Here is a 17,829-nt window from a genome sequence, read left to right on the forward strand (position 1 = left end):
TGGAGAAAAAGCATCGCCCCGGCGTCACAAATTGGATTCTCGAAAATGTCCTCGTCGTTGTTCAAAGCGTCGTCCTCTTCTTTTCTCAGCTTCTCTTCTTCTTTAGCGCGAAGAAAAAGAGAAAAACCTTTCGCGAGGAGCGCGACGCCGAAATTGCGAGGCGGGAAAGCGTCTAAATCGTCGTCTAAATCGTCCGATTCCGAGTACGATTTGAGCGAATCGGAAACCGTCGTTCCGGATGCGAAAATCGCTCGAGACTTGACGTCGACGACGCTGAACGTCGTTCGACGGTTTCAAGTCGACGTCGCGAAACCACCTGGTGATAATAATGATGATAAAAGTCCGGCGAAGTATTGCAAGTTGCCCGCGAATCAATACAACGTCATCGACGAAGATAAAGTTGAAATGCTGGAAGACAATTCGTTCGTAGTTTCCACGGGAGTGCAGAAGTTCTTGTTTCTCACGATCGAAGCGAAAGGACGGGTGAAGATCGAAGAAACCTTAACGGGAGTGAGACAAACGTTGGAAAAAGCGGAGATGATTGATGTGAATGGGAAGAACGGTAAGATTGTGGACGCGATGAATAAGAGTATTGGGTGCGTGCGAGTGATGAATAGCGTGATGGCGACGACTTCGGACGAAGGACGGAAAGAACACATCGAGAGTCAGTTGGAATTTAGCGGGACGTTTACGGATGGAGTATTCGCAAAGATAGGACCGAGGTTGAACGAAATTGCGAGTTTTGTTTTAGGCGCGACGCTTCCGTGGTTTTTAGAGACAATTGGGAAGGATTACGAGTTGTGGGCGGTGGACGGAGAGCGACAGAAAGCGAAAATGGATATCGGCGGGATGTCGCAGACGATTTTGAAAGGCGCAAAAGGGAAACTACCAAGCAACGTGCGGGAAATTGAAGTAGTTTAGTAGATTGTTATTTTTATTACGATTCGTCGTGCTGGACGAAATTAGCCGCCAGTCGTTCCTGTAACGTCGCCGCGTCGTCTTCTTTCGTCTTCTTCCCGTCTTTCCCTTCTTCTTCTTCTTCTTCGGCGGCATCGGTGGTGATGATATCCCCTTTTTCACCACGTTTGGCGTTGAGTAAATCGTCAGAACCGCCCGAGGCTAAAACACCACCTCCACCAACTTCGTCGATGTCGATTTCTTTATCATCTTTTACCTTCGTGGGAAAGTGTAGTTCGGACTTTTTATCCGCTTCACCTTCGTCTTCTTTGTCGCCGCCGAGAAGTTTCAGATTTTCTAATCGCGCCTTTTCGCGTCTCGCTTTGACTCTATGTAACACCGTTTCCTCATCGTCTTCGTCTTCGTTGCTATTACTGTCCTCATCTTCCTTACTATTTCGGTCTAAAAAGGCATCCTCATCTTCCTCGTCCTCGTCTTCACCGTTTCCTAATCCCATGCGAAAATGTTTCCTTTTCAATCCGGATTCTAAATCGTTCAATAAATCCAACGGGTCTTTACCGTCGAATCCGAACCCAGCTTTGGTAAAGTTGCCACGCATTAACCCAATCGCCTCTGTGACGTTCCCGTGTCGCCACTTCAGCTCCTTGAGTTGCGATTTGCGCACGCGGTCTTGCTTTTCCAACCATCGCACGCGATTAGTCAACGTGTCCATGGTCATCAAAAGTTCTTTGATGACTTTTTTATTCACGCGGTTCTGCGTCTCCATGACGCGAATGGCGCGTTTCCAGTAGTCCGCTCTCAGTTGTTCGCTATCGATGTAGTTCGCGCCCGTTACTCTTGGCTCTTCTTCGTCGATGGAACATTTCCCAGGCACTGCGCAGTGCACGATTTTCTCGTTGTGTTTGACGTTGATTGAAGTACGTACCCATCGACCTCCGTTTAACTGAGCGTCGTGCCTTCCCATTTTATCTCTCGCGCGCCATCCCGAACACTCGTCGAACGGCCAATAGCCGAGTAAACCGTATTCCAATCCCGTCAAAGTTTTCCCCATGTTTTGCTCGATTTCTGTTTGCGTTCTATCGACGTTCCAGACTCGCAACTCGTCGATTTCCCCGTTGAAACCGCTCGCCGGTTTGTCTTGATCGTGGATAGCGCCGATCAAAACGCTCGTCGCCGGGTCGTGCGCCTGAGCGCCTTCTCTTTGTGACCCACGCAGCGTACCATTGATGTAAATTTTCGATCGTCCAGCTCCATAAGTCACCGCGACGTGCGTGTAATACCCGGCGGGGATAGTAACAGTCGACCTCAATCCCCACGGCGCGACTTCTCGGTGAAAAAACACGTGTCCATCCGGTTCCAACTGGAAAAAATACTGTCCTCTTCTCGCCCGATTGTACTTGGAAAACACAACCCCGCCAAATCTGTACGCTTTCAGCGCCTCCGCGTCCGTGTTTTTCGGTCTGGCGTGCGGCCTTACCCATGCCTCAATCGCAAACGGCTTCGCGCCGTTGAAATGAAAATCCGAACTCGCTTCCAACTCCACGTGGTTCGTATGTTGTCCATCTAAATACATCGCGCAGCCAATCGGGTTCGCTTTTCGCCTATCCATCGGATCTCGCCTCCAAAAGTTATCCAACGACGCGTCCACGGCAAACTGCAAACTCTCTTGCATGCCTTGCACGCCAAACTTTCTCAAAAAGACGTTGTACTCCTTTCTCGAAACGAATCCATCGTTGTTGGCATCAAAGTGCCCGCTAATCGCCGGCGCTAACGACGCGGTTAAATTCTGCACGTCCTTCGCGTGTTCCATCAATAAAATGACCGCAAAATCGTTCCAATCCACCGACTGTTTCAACTTGAAATGCTTCTCCCAAAAATCCAACGCCGTTTCTTCGCCGCTCGCGCCTCTGTTCTTATACTTGTCCGTCTTCGTATCGTGCACGCGCAATCCTTTATACGGACCCGATTTACTCACGGTATCATCATCGCCCATCATCATCGTCGGCGTTAATTTACCCGTCTTCTCCAAATTCTCATCCACGTCCGCCGCGGAGTAATCAATCGTCGAGTCGTCGAAGTCGTCGTCGTCTCCTGACGTGCCGCTCGTCAGCCATTTCGCGGCGAAAAACATTTGTATTACGGTCACGACCACACCTAAAAAACACAGAATCTGTCGACTGGTAAACCCGGTTTTCTTCAGCGCCCTTTTTGCCTCCCGTCGAAGCCTATGCGAGGCGTCGTGATGCGAAGAACCGTTCAACGAGTGGTGATGTCCGTTCAACATATTCGTTAAATCTCTCTCTCTTCTTTTCGGTTTACTACTACTCGATTTTCTTATACAGAGCAACACGCAATTGAGAGACGATGCACGCACACGCACCTAAAACTTTCAAACTTTCGCGCACAAAAGAGAGAGAAAGAGAGGCGGAGAGAGAGAGAGAGTCAGACGCGTTTGGGAGAGCGGCAGAAGCGGACGAAAAAGTTGCCGTTCTCTTCGCGTTCTTTCTTTCCCACCGCGTGTGTTGTGTGTTGTGTGTTTGTGCTGCTGCTCCTAATTCGCTTGAAAGTTTTCCCTTTCTTTGTGGCTGTTTTTGTTCGTTTTTTTTGAAGCAAAAATCTCTCCTTTTTTGCTGCGCTACTTGAAAGACTCATCCGCACAAGTTTAAGCTCTACATTTTCTTATTCACACACAAACGAACGATATTATACGAACAAAAATGGCACTCACTTTAACCGCGAGTACTGTCGTCGCGTCGGTTAAGCCGACGGTTTCGTCCAACAGACGGTACGTTGATGTAGTTTGCGCTCGAATTTCGAGACGATGATTTGCGCTCTTTTTTTTGGATGAGAGTGGGAAGATGTGGGCAATACGCGCGCGTTTTTTAATGGTATTCCTTTATGTGCGGCTTTGGAAACCAACGGATGGTCGGAGTCTTCTCTCTATCTATCTATCTATCTGCGCTGCTTCAAATAAGAACGACGCGTTTGTGTGGAACGCGTGCCCAGAGCTCGTTCGCGTGCACCGCTTCCGTCGTCCGCGCGCGTTCGTAAACTTTGTCATTTTTTGGATAATCCACAAAATGATCCGATGATATCTCTCTCTTTTTATGCGTAAACTCACTCTCACTCTCTTTCTTTCTTCCTTCACACCTGCAAAACAACAGATCCTCCAAGGTCGCGTCGTTCTCCAAGACCGTCGTTTCTGCCCCGATTGTCTGGTACGTTTCCTATGCGTGTTCTTTATTTTATTGTACCCGTTCGTTCGTTCGTTCGTCGTTCGGGAAACACAACCGAAGGATCAAAGTCTTTCAAACAAAGTTCCCGAAAGAAGAAGAGGATAAAAATTATACTCTCTGCTCTTTCTCCTTTTTTCTTCGAAAGTCTGTCCAAATCGAACGCGTTTTCGCAACACGAGAGCAACCAGAATCTGTCGCTGACCAACTCTTTCTTTGCATTTGTCTTCTCTCGATTGCGCCGCTTTTCACTCAAACAGCAAAAGAAACGTCGTCCAACAAAAATCCCGCAAATCCGTCGCCACCGCCGCGTTGTCGCCGATGGAAATCTCCCAAATCGCCGACGCCGCCGCGGAAATCGGGGACGTCGCCACCACTTTGTTCGGTTGCACCCTCATCGGTTTGGCGCTCGGTTTCGTGTTATTGAGAGTTGAATCCACCGTCGAAGGCACGGATTAAGAGAAAAAAAGAGTATTTTGTATATTTATAGCGAAGTCAGAGAGAAGAGGAAGCGAACGAGGACGAAAATTAGAGAAAGAGAGAGGAGGGGAAAGAGACAGAAATGGAGAAAGAGGGGGAGAGAGAGAGAGAGAGAGAGAGAGAGAGAGAGAGAGTAGAAAGTTCAATGTAAAAAGCAATGCTCATTTTAGCTCTTATTTTTACGCGCGTATCGTATTCTTCTGCCTGCGCGTTTAATTCCTTCTTCTTTGCATTCTTTCGAAAGGGAAAAAGTCAAATACGAAAAACGCGTCAGATTTTTCTCTCGAACGCCGCTCTTTTGCGTGTTTGACAGAGAGAAAGAGCGCGAAGAGGAACGAGGAGGAGACGTTTGAGTTCATACGCACACATCACGCATGCCTGTGCCTCCAAGGCAGCCCTCGCGAGGGAACATGGAGGCTTTGTTTAATAACGCTTTATCGTCGACTTTAGCATCGCGGAGAGGCGGAGGAGGAGGAGACCAACACCCGGAAACGACGACGACGACGAGTGGTGATGTCATACAGCTCGAACCGAACACGAATCGAGAAATAACGTTTCGGGTGTGGTGTCACGGGTCGTGCGCGCGATTCACGTGCGCGTCCACGTTGGACGAGGAGCATTTACCCCCAACCTGTCCGGCGTGCGGCGAGAGCGAATTTTTAGAGCTCGTGCCGTTTCGAGAGACGGTGGAAGAACACGGGTTGTTTTCGGAAGGCGCGGTGTGGACGGAATACGACCGCCCGGCACGCCGCTTACCTTCGCCGCCACCCACGAGGCAACCACCACTTGCATTCGATCGGATGCGAATGATAGAGGATATGATTGAGCGATCGATGAACGGGGATGGGAACGTGAACTTTTTCGATTTGGACGACAGACGTTTCGAACAACCGCTGAGCGAGAAGGCGAGGGAGGAAACGCTGCGAAGGTTTACGATGATAGAAGAAAACAAAGGAGAGATGGACGGGAAAACGAAAACGAAGAAGAGGAAAATAAGAAAAGGCGGCGGTGAAAACGAGAAGGATGAAACGCAGTGCGCGGTGTGTTTGGACGAGATGAAGAAAGGTGAGGAGATGTGCGAGTTGAAGAAGTGCGGGCACGTGTTTCATTACGAGTGCGTGGACGAGTGGTTTAAATCGAAGAACAGTTGTCCCGTGTGTCGCGACGTTTTGGAGAAAACATCAACGACACCAAGAAAGAGTCCAGGGTCGAGGAGTGGCGGCGGTGGCAGAGGTTTCCGAAACGCCAGCCAACAGAGGAGGAGGTGAAAGTCAAATAGCAAAAAATGTAGAATACGGAGAATGCGGCATGAAGAACGCAGCACGAACGCGAGAGAGAGTAGAGCAAAGAGAGTGAGAGAGAGAATATATAAAACAAAAGCAAATTTGTAGTGAAAATAAAGGAATACCTTTCGGTGAGAGAATCGAAACGAAACAAGAGTGAACTTTGCTTCTTTATGTATGATATATCGTCTAAAGGTTTATATTGCTATTACAAAGGTCTTACTATTGTCTCTGGTTCGTCCGCGCAATCATCAAATTACTTGTTCGCTTGCAACTTCAACACCTTCTTCACAATCTTTTGCTCCTCAACCAAGAACGCGCGAACGATTCTTTCTCTCACCGCACCGCCCGACAAAACCCCGCCGTAAGCTCTGTTCACCGTCTTCTTGTTCTTCGCTAAGTGTTTTCTCGAGTACTTTTGGGTTCTCAAGTGAGGGACGCCGTGGATTTTCCCGTGGTCGCCAGACGGCGTTTGCGGACCTTTCGTCTTCTTCTTCACGTACTGGATGCCTAACTTGCCGCCCGGAAGTCTGAGCTTGCGGATCTTGTTCGATCTGGTCGCGTAGCAGTGTCTGTTTGTTCGATTAAGGAGAGAAAAGAATCGGTAAGCATATAAGAATCCAAAAAACAAGAGCGAGAGCGAGAGAGGACCCCATCGGCCACAAAAGAGAGGAAGACACAGAAAAAGGAAAGTCGAAACACCGAAACGCTTCGCCCTCCATCGATCATCCCGCTTCTCGAATCGTCGTCGCGCGCAAAGAATGCACCCGAGCACAAATCAAGCGCGCGTAAACCCATTCCACCTTCGCGTTTCCTCCGCTGCCGACGCGCGTAAAATTTCGCGCAAAGTCCTTCTTCTCTCGCAAAAAAGGAGAGAGAAAACCGCGCTTAAAATTTCCTCATCCGCATATATATCCCACCCTCATGCACGCGAACGAGGAACGTTCCGAAACGCGCTCGCGTCGCATCCAACGTTTTCCTCTCCTCGCGAATATAAACAAAAAAAAACCGAGAGCATCTAAAACGTACCGTCTTTTATACGTGATTCTGGCCGTCATGTTTAATTTGATTTTGCGTCTTGAAACGAATGAGGGTCTTCTGCTGCGCTTTCGAGAGGAAAGACTTTCCGCAAAAAGCACACAGCAGAATTCACACACAAAACAAAAAAAAAAAAATTCTCCCTGTTTTTTGCTCCGTTTCAAAACACACTCCTCCTCCAAATTAGAGAGCATTCAATATCGAGATGAAGAAGGAGGAGATGAAGAACAGCAGCAACAAACGAGAAAGAACAACAACAACAACAACAACGCGGACGTCGGAAGTCGCGAGGGAGTTCTACTACTCGTCGCGAATCTTTTCGTCGCGTTGTGCAACGTCCACGTCGTCCGATTTTTGTGATGAGATTTTTGGATATCATCCAAATGCGGCTTGGATGATGATGAAGATGATGAAAAGAAACGAAGAAGAAGAAGAAGAAGACAAATGTTCTGATTATTTATTTGCCGCGCATTCCGCGAAAGAGAAGAAGATGACGACGATACACGAACCGAAAGTGCACACGTGGACATCGATCGCGAAATCGCTGTTTGCCGGAGGGATCGCCGGTGGGGTCTCGAGGACCGCGGTGGCACCTTTGGAACGATTGAAGATTTTACAGCAAGTCCACGGTCGGACGGCGACGGAGTACGGGACGGTGTACAGAGGATTGAACACGATTTTACGAAAAGATGGTCTGAGAGGGTTTTTTATCGGGAACGGGGCGAACTGCATACGGATCGTTCCGAACTCTGCGGTGAAGTTTTTCTGTTACGAACGCATAACGGATGCGATATTTCAGTTTCGGAGGACTTTAGACCCGGAGTGCGAGATGAACGTGTTTAATCGGTTAGCCGGCGGTGCTGGGGCGGGGATTATTGCGATGACGTCGGTGTATCCGTTGGATATGGTAAGGGGGAGGTTGACGGTGCAAGCTGGGACGGTACATCAATACAACGGGATGGTGGACGCGACGAGAAAGATCATCCAGCACGAAGGCGTCGGGAGCTTGTATAAAGGTTTATTGCCGAGCGTGATTGGGGTGATTCCGTACGTTGGTTTGAATTTCGCCGTGTACGAGACGCTGAAGGATATGTTGGCGGCGAAGTTAGAGTTGAAATCGAGCAAGGAGTTGTCTGTGGCGCAATCGTTAACGTGCGGCGGTTTCGCCGGCGCGGTTGGTCAGACGGTGGCGTATCCTTTCGACGTGGTCAGACGACGTTTACAAGTCGCCGGGTGGCAAGGAAGCGCGAGTAAGACGATGGAGAAAGCGAAGTATAGCGGAATGATGGATTGTTTTGGTAAAATTGCGAGATATGAAGGTGTTGGGGCGTTTTTTCACGGCTTGAGCGCGAACTACATTAAAGTCATGCCGAGTATCGCCATCGCGTTTGTGACTTACGAAGAGGTGAAAAGAGTGTTGCAGGTGGATTTACACATTTCGAGCGGCGGATAAAATAAGTACCGGTATAGAAACGAATATTATTTTATATATGTATTTAGAGAGAAAATGTATGTAGAGGCGAATAATATTATTACCATTATTGTTTTACTTTCAGCCCTCGCCTTCCTCGTCTACTTCTTGGACAAACGTCAAGTAACGCTCCTTGGTTATAGGTCTGGACCATAGTTTCACTTTTCCGGAATCGCAAGACGTTAAAATTCCGTGCTCGTTCGTTTGTACCGTTGCGATTGGTCGATCGTGAAATTTATGCACCATGACGGGTAACAGTCTCGTCGTTTCGTTGCGTTTCATCGATTCGACGATTACGTCCGCCTCGACGGAGAGGTCGTCTCTTTTCTTCTTCTTCTTCTTCGTCGTCGTCGGAAAACTGTCGTCGTCCTCACCGACAAAATTAAGTTCGCGCGAGATGTTTCCTCCCCCGATCGCGACACTCCTCGAACGTTGACGTCTGTGATGCGGATGTCGCTCGCTATAATCTCCATCGTCGTGCATCATGGTGTCGCCGTCTGAACCAGAGTCTTCTTTTTCTTCTTCTTCATCTTCTTCTTCTTCTTCGTTGTATCCTTCGTCGTCTTCGTCGATAAATGCTTCCGTGAGAAAATCCCAGACGCACATTTGACAATCCGCTCCGACAGAAACAACGCGCAACGTTCCCGGCTCGACGTCGTTGCCTACATTTGTATCTGAATCCGAATCGTCGTCTTCTGCGTGATTATTATCTGCGTTGTGTTGCATGGCCAAGGAGGAGGAGGACGACGCAGCGTTCATACTATTCTTATCGTTCGTAGCCATGTGCACATCGAAGCATATGTCGGAGACCCAGCTTTGATGACCAGCGCCACCGTAAGTAACCACACACTTGTGTTTACAATCAAACATTTCGACGATAGCGGCTTCGCCACCGGCCGCGATGAACCTACCGCAAGGGCTAAACGCTGCGGCGAATATCGCGCCGAAATAACTCCTGAACCCGGTATCGATAAATCTCGCAACAGTAAAAATATTTTTATTGCTGTCGGTGTTGCTGCTATTGCTGCTGTTGCTGCTATTATTATTGGTTTCTCTCCAGGCTCTCGCGATATCGATGACGCGTACGACGCCATCTCTGCTACAAACGCACAATTTCTTTCCAGACTCAGAAAACGCGCACGATTCCAACGGCGCGGCGCCAAAGTGCCATCGAGAACGCGGATTCGTTGTCGTTGAAGACGTCGCGACATCCAACCTTGAATCTTCGGGGTACAATATCGGCGCAAATTGTGTCACTTCTGCTATTGAGTGCCCTAAATTTGCCGTCGTGCTCGGTTGCGAGGACTCGAATCCCATCAAACTTCTATCGTAGAGATACATGTCGCCGCTCGCGTGTAAAGAAACAACAATCTTCCCGTCCGGAGATACTTTCATGCACGTCGTTCTGTGCACACTTCCCGACGACGATATTTTATCTTTCGTTTGCGTCTGGTAGCGCATTTTGTGTAAAAGTCGCTTCGTAGTGTTTGCTCTTTTATCCGAGAACGACTTTCGAAGTTTCACCGCTAACATCGCGCCCGAGCTCAAACCGATGAACATATCCGGGACGTATTCATCTTTCGCATTTACTATCGTTGATGCATTTTTACTGCTGTTATTGTTGTTGTTATTATTATTATTATTATCATTAGTATTATTCGTTGGTTTGTTATTTCCACCTTGTTGCACGTCGGCAAACTTCCAATCATTCACGCGCTCCCCGGTCCAAGTCATGCACGTGATCGTTTCTCTCCCGTCCTCGTCCACTCCGTTGACGCTTTTCGTGCTGTTCGAATGTTGCGACCCGCCGCCGCCGCCGGTTGGACTATAAAAATAACTCGAGCTACTCCTACTGCTCCGTTGTTCGTTCGGCGCGCGATCGATTTTCAAAATCTTCACGCACCCGTCTTTACTCGGCGCGTTATAATCAAACATAGCCACGCTCTCGCCCTTCGCCACGAACAAAAGTTTCATCGTCATTCGGTGCGCGTGGTCGTAAAAATGTGTACACAAAATCGACGCGTTCGGATCGCCATTTTTACTATTATGCATCCTCGTCGTGAAATCCTCCAACCCTTTCGTCCTAAGTTGTGTTTGTTGTTCTTTTCTCGCAGAGTTTGAAGTCATCTCCGGAACGACTAAATATTGTTTCCCAAGCGCGTATCTCCCATCTGGACACTTAAAATGGGTTCTCGGAAACCCCGAGTTTTTCAACGCTTTCGATGGTTTCCTCGTCGGCGCGTCTAAGACTAACGCCGCGCACCCGACTGAATTATAATTGCACTTGTCGTTCGTATTATTACTGCTTCTCGGTGGGGAGGAAGACGCCGAGTTTTGTGAAGACTGCGACTCTCTTTCCTTCCGCATCCGGAACATGATGATTTAAAAGAAAGAGTTCGTTATTTAGATAAAATTTCAAATCCAATTCTTCTTTCCGCTCCTCTCTCTCCTTCCTTCTCTAAAAGAAACGACGACCTCAAAGTTCCTCACTTTCGTGAAACCACCACCGAATATTAATGCACCACTACACTACTCCTAATTATACACGAACGATGACGAGAAAGCGCACGACAGACTCTCTCGCTACAGAGAGAAGAGAATAAAATTTTGTTCTCTCTCGTGCCTTTTTTTTGACAATCTCGAGCTTTTTTTTTTACGAGAGTCGTCAATTCCAAGAAACGAAACTCTTCTTCTTCTCGCATGCGCAACATGTGCTCTTTGATTTGGAATCATGTCTTCTGGTTGTTCCTTGTTGTCTTAAATATTTGAGATGATCGTGGTTTCACGCGTTTTAAACGATGAATTGGACGACGAGGAAGTTTAAGACGATGTGAGCATCGAACTTCTTCTTCGCGATTTTCGCGTCTTCTCGTAGTAGTATACGTTTGTTCTTCTTTACATGATGATCTGCTTTTTGCTTCAACTCTCACGTTTCGCTTTTTTTTTCTCCTTTTTTACGAAGCGTTTGTACTGATGGTGTAACTAAATGCGCGGTAAAGCATCATCATCGAGACGGAAGAAAAGACGAGTACCGGAAGCAGATGATGAAGAGGAGGAGGAGGGGGTCGTTTTGAGTTCGAGCACCACGAGCGGCGGAACGACAACAACGTCGGACGACGACGAAGAAGAAGAAGAAGATGTTCAGAAGACAAAGAAGAAAAGACGGGGAAAGCACCCTTCGAGAGAAACGATCAAATGCGCGTTCGAACAGCTCTGCGCCGCCGGGAAAACCGAGGAGGATAGAAAACAACACCACCACTCAGAAAAAGATCACGACGATGAAAAAAAAGCAGGAAGAAGAGGAAAAGGGGGAGTGATGAAAGGTTTTTCGATCCAAAACCTTCTCGAAATGTGCGTCAAATTCGGGTACCAAAATTGGACCGTCTTGGACGTGGAGAACATGATTCGGGCGTACGAGTTGAGCGAAGCGAAAGGCGAGATTATTCGCATCAATAATCATCTCGATTCAAAACAAAACAAAGATGACGTACTACTCGAGGTCACCGAAAAAGGGTTCCGAGAGATTGTAAGAAAATGTGGCGTTCGAGAGCTGTAATACTAATATTAAGAGTAACGTACGGGCGCAATACCCGGAGCGCTGTCGTTGTGCGATAAATATACGAGAATACAAAAATGTTCCTCTGACTTTTATTTTTACCGCGGAAAGACAAAAACGAGACCTCTCTCTTTCGCGCTGGTCTGTAGTAAAGCTGCGACGACGGCGATCGCGCGCTTCGTTTCGCAAAGCCGCTCGGAGTAAAAAGTCTCGTTTCTTTCTCGTTTTTCTCCTTTTTTTTCCTCCTCCCAAAAACGACCAAAATCGTCAAAAAATTCAATCACACAAAACAAGAGATAAGACTTTTATTAAACCGCGATCGATGATGACGATGGTCTCGTCGAATCGACGCTTTGAGAAGAAGACTCCTTTTCGTATGACGATACTGATGATGATGATCATAATCGTCGCTCTTTTTTCGACATGTTCTGCAGTTTCCGCGCAAGAACAACAAGAGGGAGGATTGAGTAGAAAATTTAGCATCCACAACACGGACAAAGACTCGAAGGAAGATTTCAAAGACTCGGACGGGGACGGCGTCGGCGACTTCAAAGACGCCTTCGTCTCCTCTTTAGCGATGATATTAGTGGCGGAATTAGGGGACGAGACGTTCATTATCGCCGCAATCATGGCCATGCGTCATCCACGTTTGATAGTTTTGTCTGGGGCGTTGAGCGCGTTGGCAATCATGACGGTGTTATCGACCGCGATGGGGGTTCTGGCACCGATGTTAATCAGTCCGAAAGTTGTGAACAAATGCGCGTTTGTGTTGTACACGTTTTTCGGGTGCCGATTGTTTTACATCGCGTGGCGGTCAAAGCCGGGGAGTTCAATGCAAGATGAAGTGGACGAAGTGGCGGAGAAAATCGACGTGGAGAAAGCGCCGAAAGGTAAGATAAGGCGGATTTTGAGTCGAGTGTGTACGCCCATCTTCTTGGAGGCGTTCGTGTTGACGTTTTTAGCCGAGTGGGGGGATCGGTCGCAGATTACCACCATCGCGTTGGCCGCGCATAAAGACCCGTACGGAGTTACCATCGGAGCGATAATCGGGCACGCGTTTTGTACGAGTTTAGCGGTGATTGGGGGGAAGATTTTGGCGTTGAAAATTAGTCAGAGGTTGGTCGCGGCGGTTGGCGGGATGTTGTTCATCGTGTTTGCTTGGCACGCGTTGATATTCGGAGCGCCAGGAACGGAGTTGAGTAAGAACGATTGAAGTTTAACTTTTAAGGCGTTGTTCATCATATATTTACTAATTATAATGGAAAAGAAGAAGAAGAGAACGAACGAATTCAACAATGGATTCTTTGCGCGTGTGACTATCGTATTAAAAATTTTCTGCTATTTGACTCTCTCGCGCGCTAATAAGTCTATCTGGAAAGAGTATCGCTCAAATTCTGTTACCAATCCGAGACGTTTTTCAACATCGCCTCTAACATATCGTCCATCGCTTTTAACATCGCGTTGTTCTTTTCGAACTCCATCAAAGCGCCTTCGTCCGCGTCCCCGCTCTCCACGACTTCGCTCAACACCGCGTTCATCATCTCGTACTCTTCTCTCGTGTGCAACAATCCGGCTTCGGCGCACGCCGCCGTGGCGCGCAAACTGGATTTGCGTAATCTCGGTGGTAACGCCGCAAATTTCTCGTACACGTGCTCGACTAACTCCGTGTTCCCTTGAATGAGCGTTTCAGCTGTATTGATGAGGTAACGTGAGGTAAGTACGCGCGTTTGATTTAAGAATAAAAATGAAAGTCATTCAAAGGAAACGAACGCACCCAACAATCGATAGTGCACGTCCAAAATCGTGCTGCAATCTTCCAAACTCCCTTCGTACGCGGTCGTAAACACTTCCACGACGCTCATTTCGCTCACCGCATCGTGCGTCGTGTGTGGACCGAGTTGGCCAGCCGCTTGCATTCGCCCGTTCACGGAAGAATCGCCGGCGAATATCGCGCACGCCTTGACCAATTGCCTTTCGATTTCCGGCCACGAAGAGACATCATCACTCGTAACCGATCGCGCCGGGGCGTCTGGCTCCGACCGCAACGTCATGAAACCGTTGATTTTGGTGGACATTTTACGTCCGTTCCTTCGTCGAGAAGTGATTTTTTTGGTGAGTTGAGGCGCGCAAATGATTGCTCGCGCCGCGGAAGAGGAGGAGGCGAACATGTTCTTTCGCTTTGTGACGTCAGACGATATCCAAAACTAGAGGCCGAGAAGGAAAGATATCGAAAGTATGATGAAAGAGATATTTTTCGCGAGAAAGAAAGAGAGAGAGAGAGAAACCGCAAACACTTTTCAGACGCGGGCGGAGATTACGTTTTTTTAATTCGTATTCGAGCGCGTTTACAAATTCTAATAACACGTGACGTGGTAGTGGTCACTCGCGCGCCGTTGTTACCGTTTCTTCGCGTTCCCACCTTTCTTCGTCGGCACTTCCACCTCGGGAGCGTGTTTCGGCATCCACTCTTTCTCGAACCAATCCATGGTTATTTCCCAAGCGTCGTCGTAGGAGTATATGGGTTCGTAGTTCAAGTCTCTTTTCGCGTTGGAGATGTCGAAGTAACGGTTGATGAGTAACATTCGAACAGAAAATGGCGTCAGTTTGAATTTTTTACCGAGAACGTAGCCAACCACATCGCACGCTTTCGCCAGCGGCATCATAAATCCCCAACCAGGTAACCCAAACTTGGTTTTTAAACTTCTAAAGCCGAGTCGGACGAACGCGTTATCAATCATTTCCCACAGTTTAATCGGTTCGCCGTCGGTACAGATGTAAAACTTACCCAACGCCGGGGAATCCGGGTACAACGCGCGTTCGCCTAAAATCAAACCGTGGCAATAGTTATCCACGAAACACGCGGATATTAAGTTTTCCCCGTCGCCAAAAATCCGCAACCGTTTCGCGTTCAACAGAAAGTTGTGCAAGAACAAGTAATCTCTCGGCCCGTACACCTGGTGCGGCGCCACGGCTACGCTAAAAAAATCTTTATTGTTATTCTCCTTCATCATCGCCTTCTCGCCTCTCGCTTTCGACTCGGCGTATTCTTGTAAAAACACTTTTGGAAAATCTAACTCGTCCTCTCTCAACCCGTTGATATCGTTCCCATCAAACCGCGTGCTCGGACTTGAACTCATGACGCACTTTGTCACCCCGTGAAACTTCATCGCCTCGATCACGTTCTTCGTCCCGACGTGGTTCACCTGTTCGTACATCTCCTTCTCGTGATACGGTCCCACCAACGCGGCGATGTGCCACACGCAATCCGCGCCTTTGATCGCTTTCTTCACATCCGATAACTTTCTCAAATCCCCTTGCATCCACACTATGCGTTTTGAATCCTTCTTCGCATCATTGTCATCGTCCACGACGTCCAATGGTTTCGGACTGATGTCAAACGCGACGACTTTCTCAGCGCCTCGTTCGACGAGCATTTCGACTAATCGTCGGCCGACGAAACCGGTGCCACCGGTGACGACGCAGTTTTTCGGCACCGCCGGAAAAGAGAATCGTTCGTTTTCTTTTCCTCCTTTACTCTTTCGAGAGGTGGATTTGGAGGGCATGATATCGATGTTATCAATGATGAATACAAAACTTGCGAAAGGCGAGAAAAGTGACGAAGATCCGAAAAGAAAGGTAGGATATCGAGAAATAAAGCGACGAGAAAAAACGATGAAGGATTACGCGAGAAAAGGTGCAAAACGAACGACGGCGACGACGTTGAACCAAAAGAAGTTTCGAGAGAGAGAGAGAGAGAGAGACCCCGAGAGAACTTCGGTTTCCTTCTCTTATCGTCTTATCGGCGGCGATACTACTACGCTTTAAAAAACGAGGACTATATATACTACTACCGTTCTATTATATTTCTATTTCACTACGACTTTGTTTTCGGACGCGGCGGCGGCGGTCGCTTCGGCGTCTTCGTCTCCCCTTCTTCTTCTTCTTCTCCTTCTGCCTCGTTTGAATCCTCCTTCGCCCCCTCCTCCTCGCCGCGCCGCCGTCGCTCCTCCGAAAGCGCTCGAGTCATCTTCTCTTTCAATTCCATCCCTTTCAAACTCATCATCTTCGCCACGGGCGTGTTCAACACGTAATTATCCAACCCACCGGCTTTATCGATGCACTTCAAAGCGTGCGCGGTGACTTGCATCGGAACCATCCGGTTTAAAACCTCCGAATATAATCGTTTCCGTTTCGCGTTCGGGGACCATTTCCGTCTCGTTTTGTTCCCTCCGTCCTCGCTGACGTTGTTTCCAAAACGGACCGTTTTCCCGTGGTAGAGGCCTCGCTTGGCGCGTCCACAGACGACGACTTTTTTGACGAATTGTTCTTTTTGCTGTTGTTGTTGTCCTCCTCCTCCTCGCATCATCGTCATCGTCGCGTGGAGGAGTTTCGAGGTCAAGGCTTTCTTCCCGGAGGACATTTATTGCGTGTGTTCTTACGTGTTTTTAATGCGCTTCCTGAAGCGGTTAAAATTTCTGAAAATACAACGCGAACTCTCTGACGATTCGAACGTTATACCGTTTACGAACTTCAACGTAAAGTCCGATCTGTTATTAACCAGGAGAGTTTCGCGCACAAAAGTTTTCTTCTGTTGTTTGTCAGAAAGTTGCTCAAAAATTGCCTCAAGTCTGCTTAGGGTTTACAACCCTAGAGACGAAGAGTCCATAAAGATCGCCGGGAAACGCCTCTAGAAAAAGTGACAAAGACGAAGGGAAAACGAATCGACAGAAATTCCGCGCAAACGAATCGTCGTTCGAACCGTGTTTGCGACCGCATAAAACCAGATCCAACGGGATAAACGCGCGAGGAATACACTCATCTTTAATAATATCTCGGCAATCTTTCTTTTGGTTGTCGCCGCGCGCTCTGACTCTAATATATATATAACTTTAATTTTTGTAATAAAAATTGCGGGTAACGAAGAAAAAGGCTTGAGAGAGATGATGCAAACTCGGATCGATTGTCGCGTCGGGTTCGAGTGTTGCGCGCATGATGACGACGAGCGAAGGCAAAAAGAGCATCATCGGGTGGGAGGACGGAGTTCCGAGTCCTCCGCCGACAGCTCCTCCAAGCACATGGAAAGTCCGATCAAGAAAATGTTATTAAACGAACTCATCAAAGAGCACGAGAAGGAATTACTTTTAGGTGGTAACCTAGCAACAGACAACACGAACAACAACAAAACGAGAAAGAAAAAGAAAATTTATGAAGACGAAACGGAAGAAGAGACGGAAGACGCGATCGCGCGATCGAACAGTTCCACGGACGCGTGCTTTACGCACGCTTTGTTTCATCACAACACGTTCTCGTCGGAACCGATCCCGATTCCAGTCGCTGATTTACAGTTGAGGTACGATACACAACGCGTGGTTAAGCGCTGCTTTTCTTCGACAAAATGTTTTCCCTTTTCGCGGGAAAAAAAAGTAGTTTTGCCTGCCAAAAGTTGACCTTCTTTCCCATGTGGGCCATGCGATATTTTCGTGTGGCCCAGAAAGAGAGAGCGCTTTTTGGTCTCGAAAACAAATCAAAATTTACTTTTTTAGGAAGAAAGCTCTCGTTGAAAACGCTCTCTCTTCTTGAACTGCTTCTTGTGAGCTGTGTTTTTCTCGAAAACACCAAAACTGACTTCTTTGTCTCTTCTTCTTCTTTCCTCCTCTTCAACTTTTATTTCCAGGCGCTTATACATGGAAAAGAGACGCAAGCGCATCGACCCGACGAGTGACGGCGTGACGTTCACGTAACGCGGAGACGTTGTTTACGTTTAATATTTTTTGTTGTTGCAAAAGCGTGTATCATAGAGAGAAAGAAGAGAAATGGAGGACTGTAAAATAGGCAGCATAACACAATAAT

General features: G+C 47.9%; 13 protein-coding genes across 13 annotated transcripts; 7 read left to right on the plus strand and 6 right to left on the minus strand.

The window, feature by feature from the left end:
* Positions 1 to 45: 45 nt before the first annotated feature.
* Positions 46 to 921, plus strand: Bathy08g03620 (predicted protein; the record flags this gene model as incomplete). Its single annotated transcript, XM_007511525.1, has 1 exon — positions 46 to 921. The coding sequence occupies one exon, from the start codon at positions 46 to 48 to the stop codon at positions 919 to 921; it is 876 nt and encodes a 291-aa protein (XP_007511587.1).
* A 198-nt stretch (positions 922 to 1,119) lies between these two features.
* On the minus strand, positions 1,120 to 3,202 carry Bathy08g03630 (VCBS; the record flags this gene model as incomplete). Its single annotated transcript, XM_007511698.1, has 2 exons — positions 1,120 to 1,140; positions 1,175 to 3,202. The coding sequence occupies 2 exons, from the start codon at positions 3,200 to 3,202 to the stop codon at positions 1,120 to 1,122; spliced, it is 2,049 nt and encodes a 682-aa protein (XP_007511760.1).
* A 433-nt stretch (positions 3,203 to 3,635) lies between these two features.
* Bathy08g03640 (PetM subunit of cytochrome b6f complex) lies at positions 3,636 to 4,610 on the plus strand (the record flags this gene model as incomplete). Its single annotated transcript, XM_007511732.1, has 3 exons — positions 3,636 to 3,703; positions 4,083 to 4,298; positions 4,412 to 4,610. The coding sequence occupies 3 exons, from the start codon at positions 3,636 to 3,638 to the stop codon at positions 4,608 to 4,610; spliced, it is 483 nt and encodes a 160-aa protein (XP_007511794.1).
* Positions 4,611 to 5,041: 431 nt separating this feature from the next.
* Bathy08g03650 (predicted protein) lies at positions 5,042 to 5,899 on the plus strand (the record flags this gene model as incomplete). The annotated part of the gene is made up of 1 exon (XM_007511367.1): positions 5,042 to 5,899. The coding sequence occupies one exon, from the start codon at positions 5,042 to 5,044 to the stop codon at positions 5,897 to 5,899; it is 858 nt and encodes a 285-aa protein (XP_007511429.1).
* A 271-nt stretch (positions 5,900 to 6,170) lies between these two features.
* Bathy08g03660 (predicted protein) lies at positions 6,171 to 6,712 on the minus strand (the record flags this gene model as incomplete). Its single annotated transcript, XM_007511307.1, has 2 exons — positions 6,171 to 6,630; positions 6,690 to 6,712. The coding sequence occupies 2 exons, from the start codon at positions 6,710 to 6,712 to the stop codon at positions 6,171 to 6,173; spliced, it is 483 nt and encodes a 160-aa protein (XP_007511369.1).
* A 445-nt stretch (positions 6,713 to 7,157) lies between these two features.
* On the plus strand, positions 7,158 to 8,405 carry Bathy08g03670 (predicted protein; the record flags this gene model as incomplete). The annotated part of the gene is made up of 1 exon (XM_007511768.1): positions 7,158 to 8,405. One exon carries the CDS (start codon positions 7,158 to 7,160, stop codon positions 8,403 to 8,405), a length of 1,248 nt encoding a protein of 415 aa, XP_007511830.1.
* A 99-nt stretch (positions 8,406 to 8,504) lies between these two features.
* On the minus strand, positions 8,505 to 10,799 carry Bathy08g03680 (predicted protein; the record flags this gene model as incomplete). Its single annotated transcript, XM_007511359.1, has 1 exon — positions 8,505 to 10,799. One exon carries the CDS (start codon positions 10,797 to 10,799, stop codon positions 8,505 to 8,507), a length of 2,295 nt encoding a protein of 764 aa, XP_007511421.1.
* A 610-nt stretch (positions 10,800 to 11,409) lies between these two features.
* On the plus strand, positions 11,410 to 11,979 carry Bathy08g03690 (unknown protein; the record flags this gene model as incomplete). Its single annotated transcript, XM_007511353.1, has 1 exon — positions 11,410 to 11,979. One exon carries the CDS (start codon positions 11,410 to 11,412, stop codon positions 11,977 to 11,979), a length of 570 nt encoding a protein of 189 aa, XP_007511415.1.
* Positions 11,980 to 12,304: 325 nt separating this feature from the next.
* On the plus strand, positions 12,305 to 13,192 carry Bathy08g03700 (predicted protein; the record flags this gene model as incomplete). Its single annotated transcript, XM_007511406.1, has 1 exon — positions 12,305 to 13,192. One exon carries the CDS (start codon positions 12,305 to 12,307, stop codon positions 13,190 to 13,192), a length of 888 nt encoding a protein of 295 aa, XP_007511468.1.
* Positions 13,193 to 13,376: 184 nt separating this feature from the next.
* Bathy08g03710 (predicted protein) lies at positions 13,377 to 14,054 on the minus strand (the record flags this gene model as incomplete). Its single annotated transcript, XM_007511294.1, has 2 exons — positions 13,377 to 13,669; positions 13,754 to 14,054. 2 exons carry the CDS (start codon positions 14,052 to 14,054, stop codon positions 13,377 to 13,379), a joined length of 594 nt encoding a protein of 197 aa, XP_007511356.1.
* Positions 14,055 to 14,375: 321 nt separating this feature from the next.
* On the minus strand, positions 14,376 to 15,542 carry Bathy08g03720 (predicted protein; the record flags this gene model as incomplete). Its single annotated transcript, XM_007511386.1, has 1 exon — positions 14,376 to 15,542. The coding sequence occupies one exon, from the start codon at positions 15,540 to 15,542 to the stop codon at positions 14,376 to 14,378; it is 1,167 nt and encodes a 388-aa protein (XP_007511448.1).
* Positions 15,543 to 15,853: 311 nt separating this feature from the next.
* Bathy08g03730 (50S ribosomal protein L24) lies at positions 15,854 to 16,399 on the minus strand (the record flags this gene model as incomplete). Its single annotated transcript, XM_007511491.1, has 1 exon — positions 15,854 to 16,399. The coding sequence occupies one exon, from the start codon at positions 16,397 to 16,399 to the stop codon at positions 15,854 to 15,856; it is 546 nt and encodes a 181-aa protein (XP_007511553.1).
* Positions 16,400 to 16,919: 520 nt separating this feature from the next.
* Positions 16,920 to 17,426, plus strand: Bathy08g03740 (unknown protein; the record flags this gene model as incomplete). The annotated part of the gene is made up of 1 exon (XM_007511511.1): positions 16,920 to 17,426. The coding sequence occupies one exon, from the start codon at positions 16,920 to 16,922 to the stop codon at positions 17,424 to 17,426; it is 507 nt and encodes a 168-aa protein (XP_007511573.1).
* Between the last annotated feature and the right edge of the window lie 403 nt (positions 17,427 to 17,829).

Source organism: Bathycoccus prasinos (genome assembly GCF_002220235.1).
Source record: "Bathycoccus prasinos genomic : Chromosome_8".
NCBI classification, from domain to species: Eukaryota; Viridiplantae; Chlorophyta; class Mamiellophyceae; order Mamiellales; family Bathycoccaceae; genus Bathycoccus; species Bathycoccus prasinos.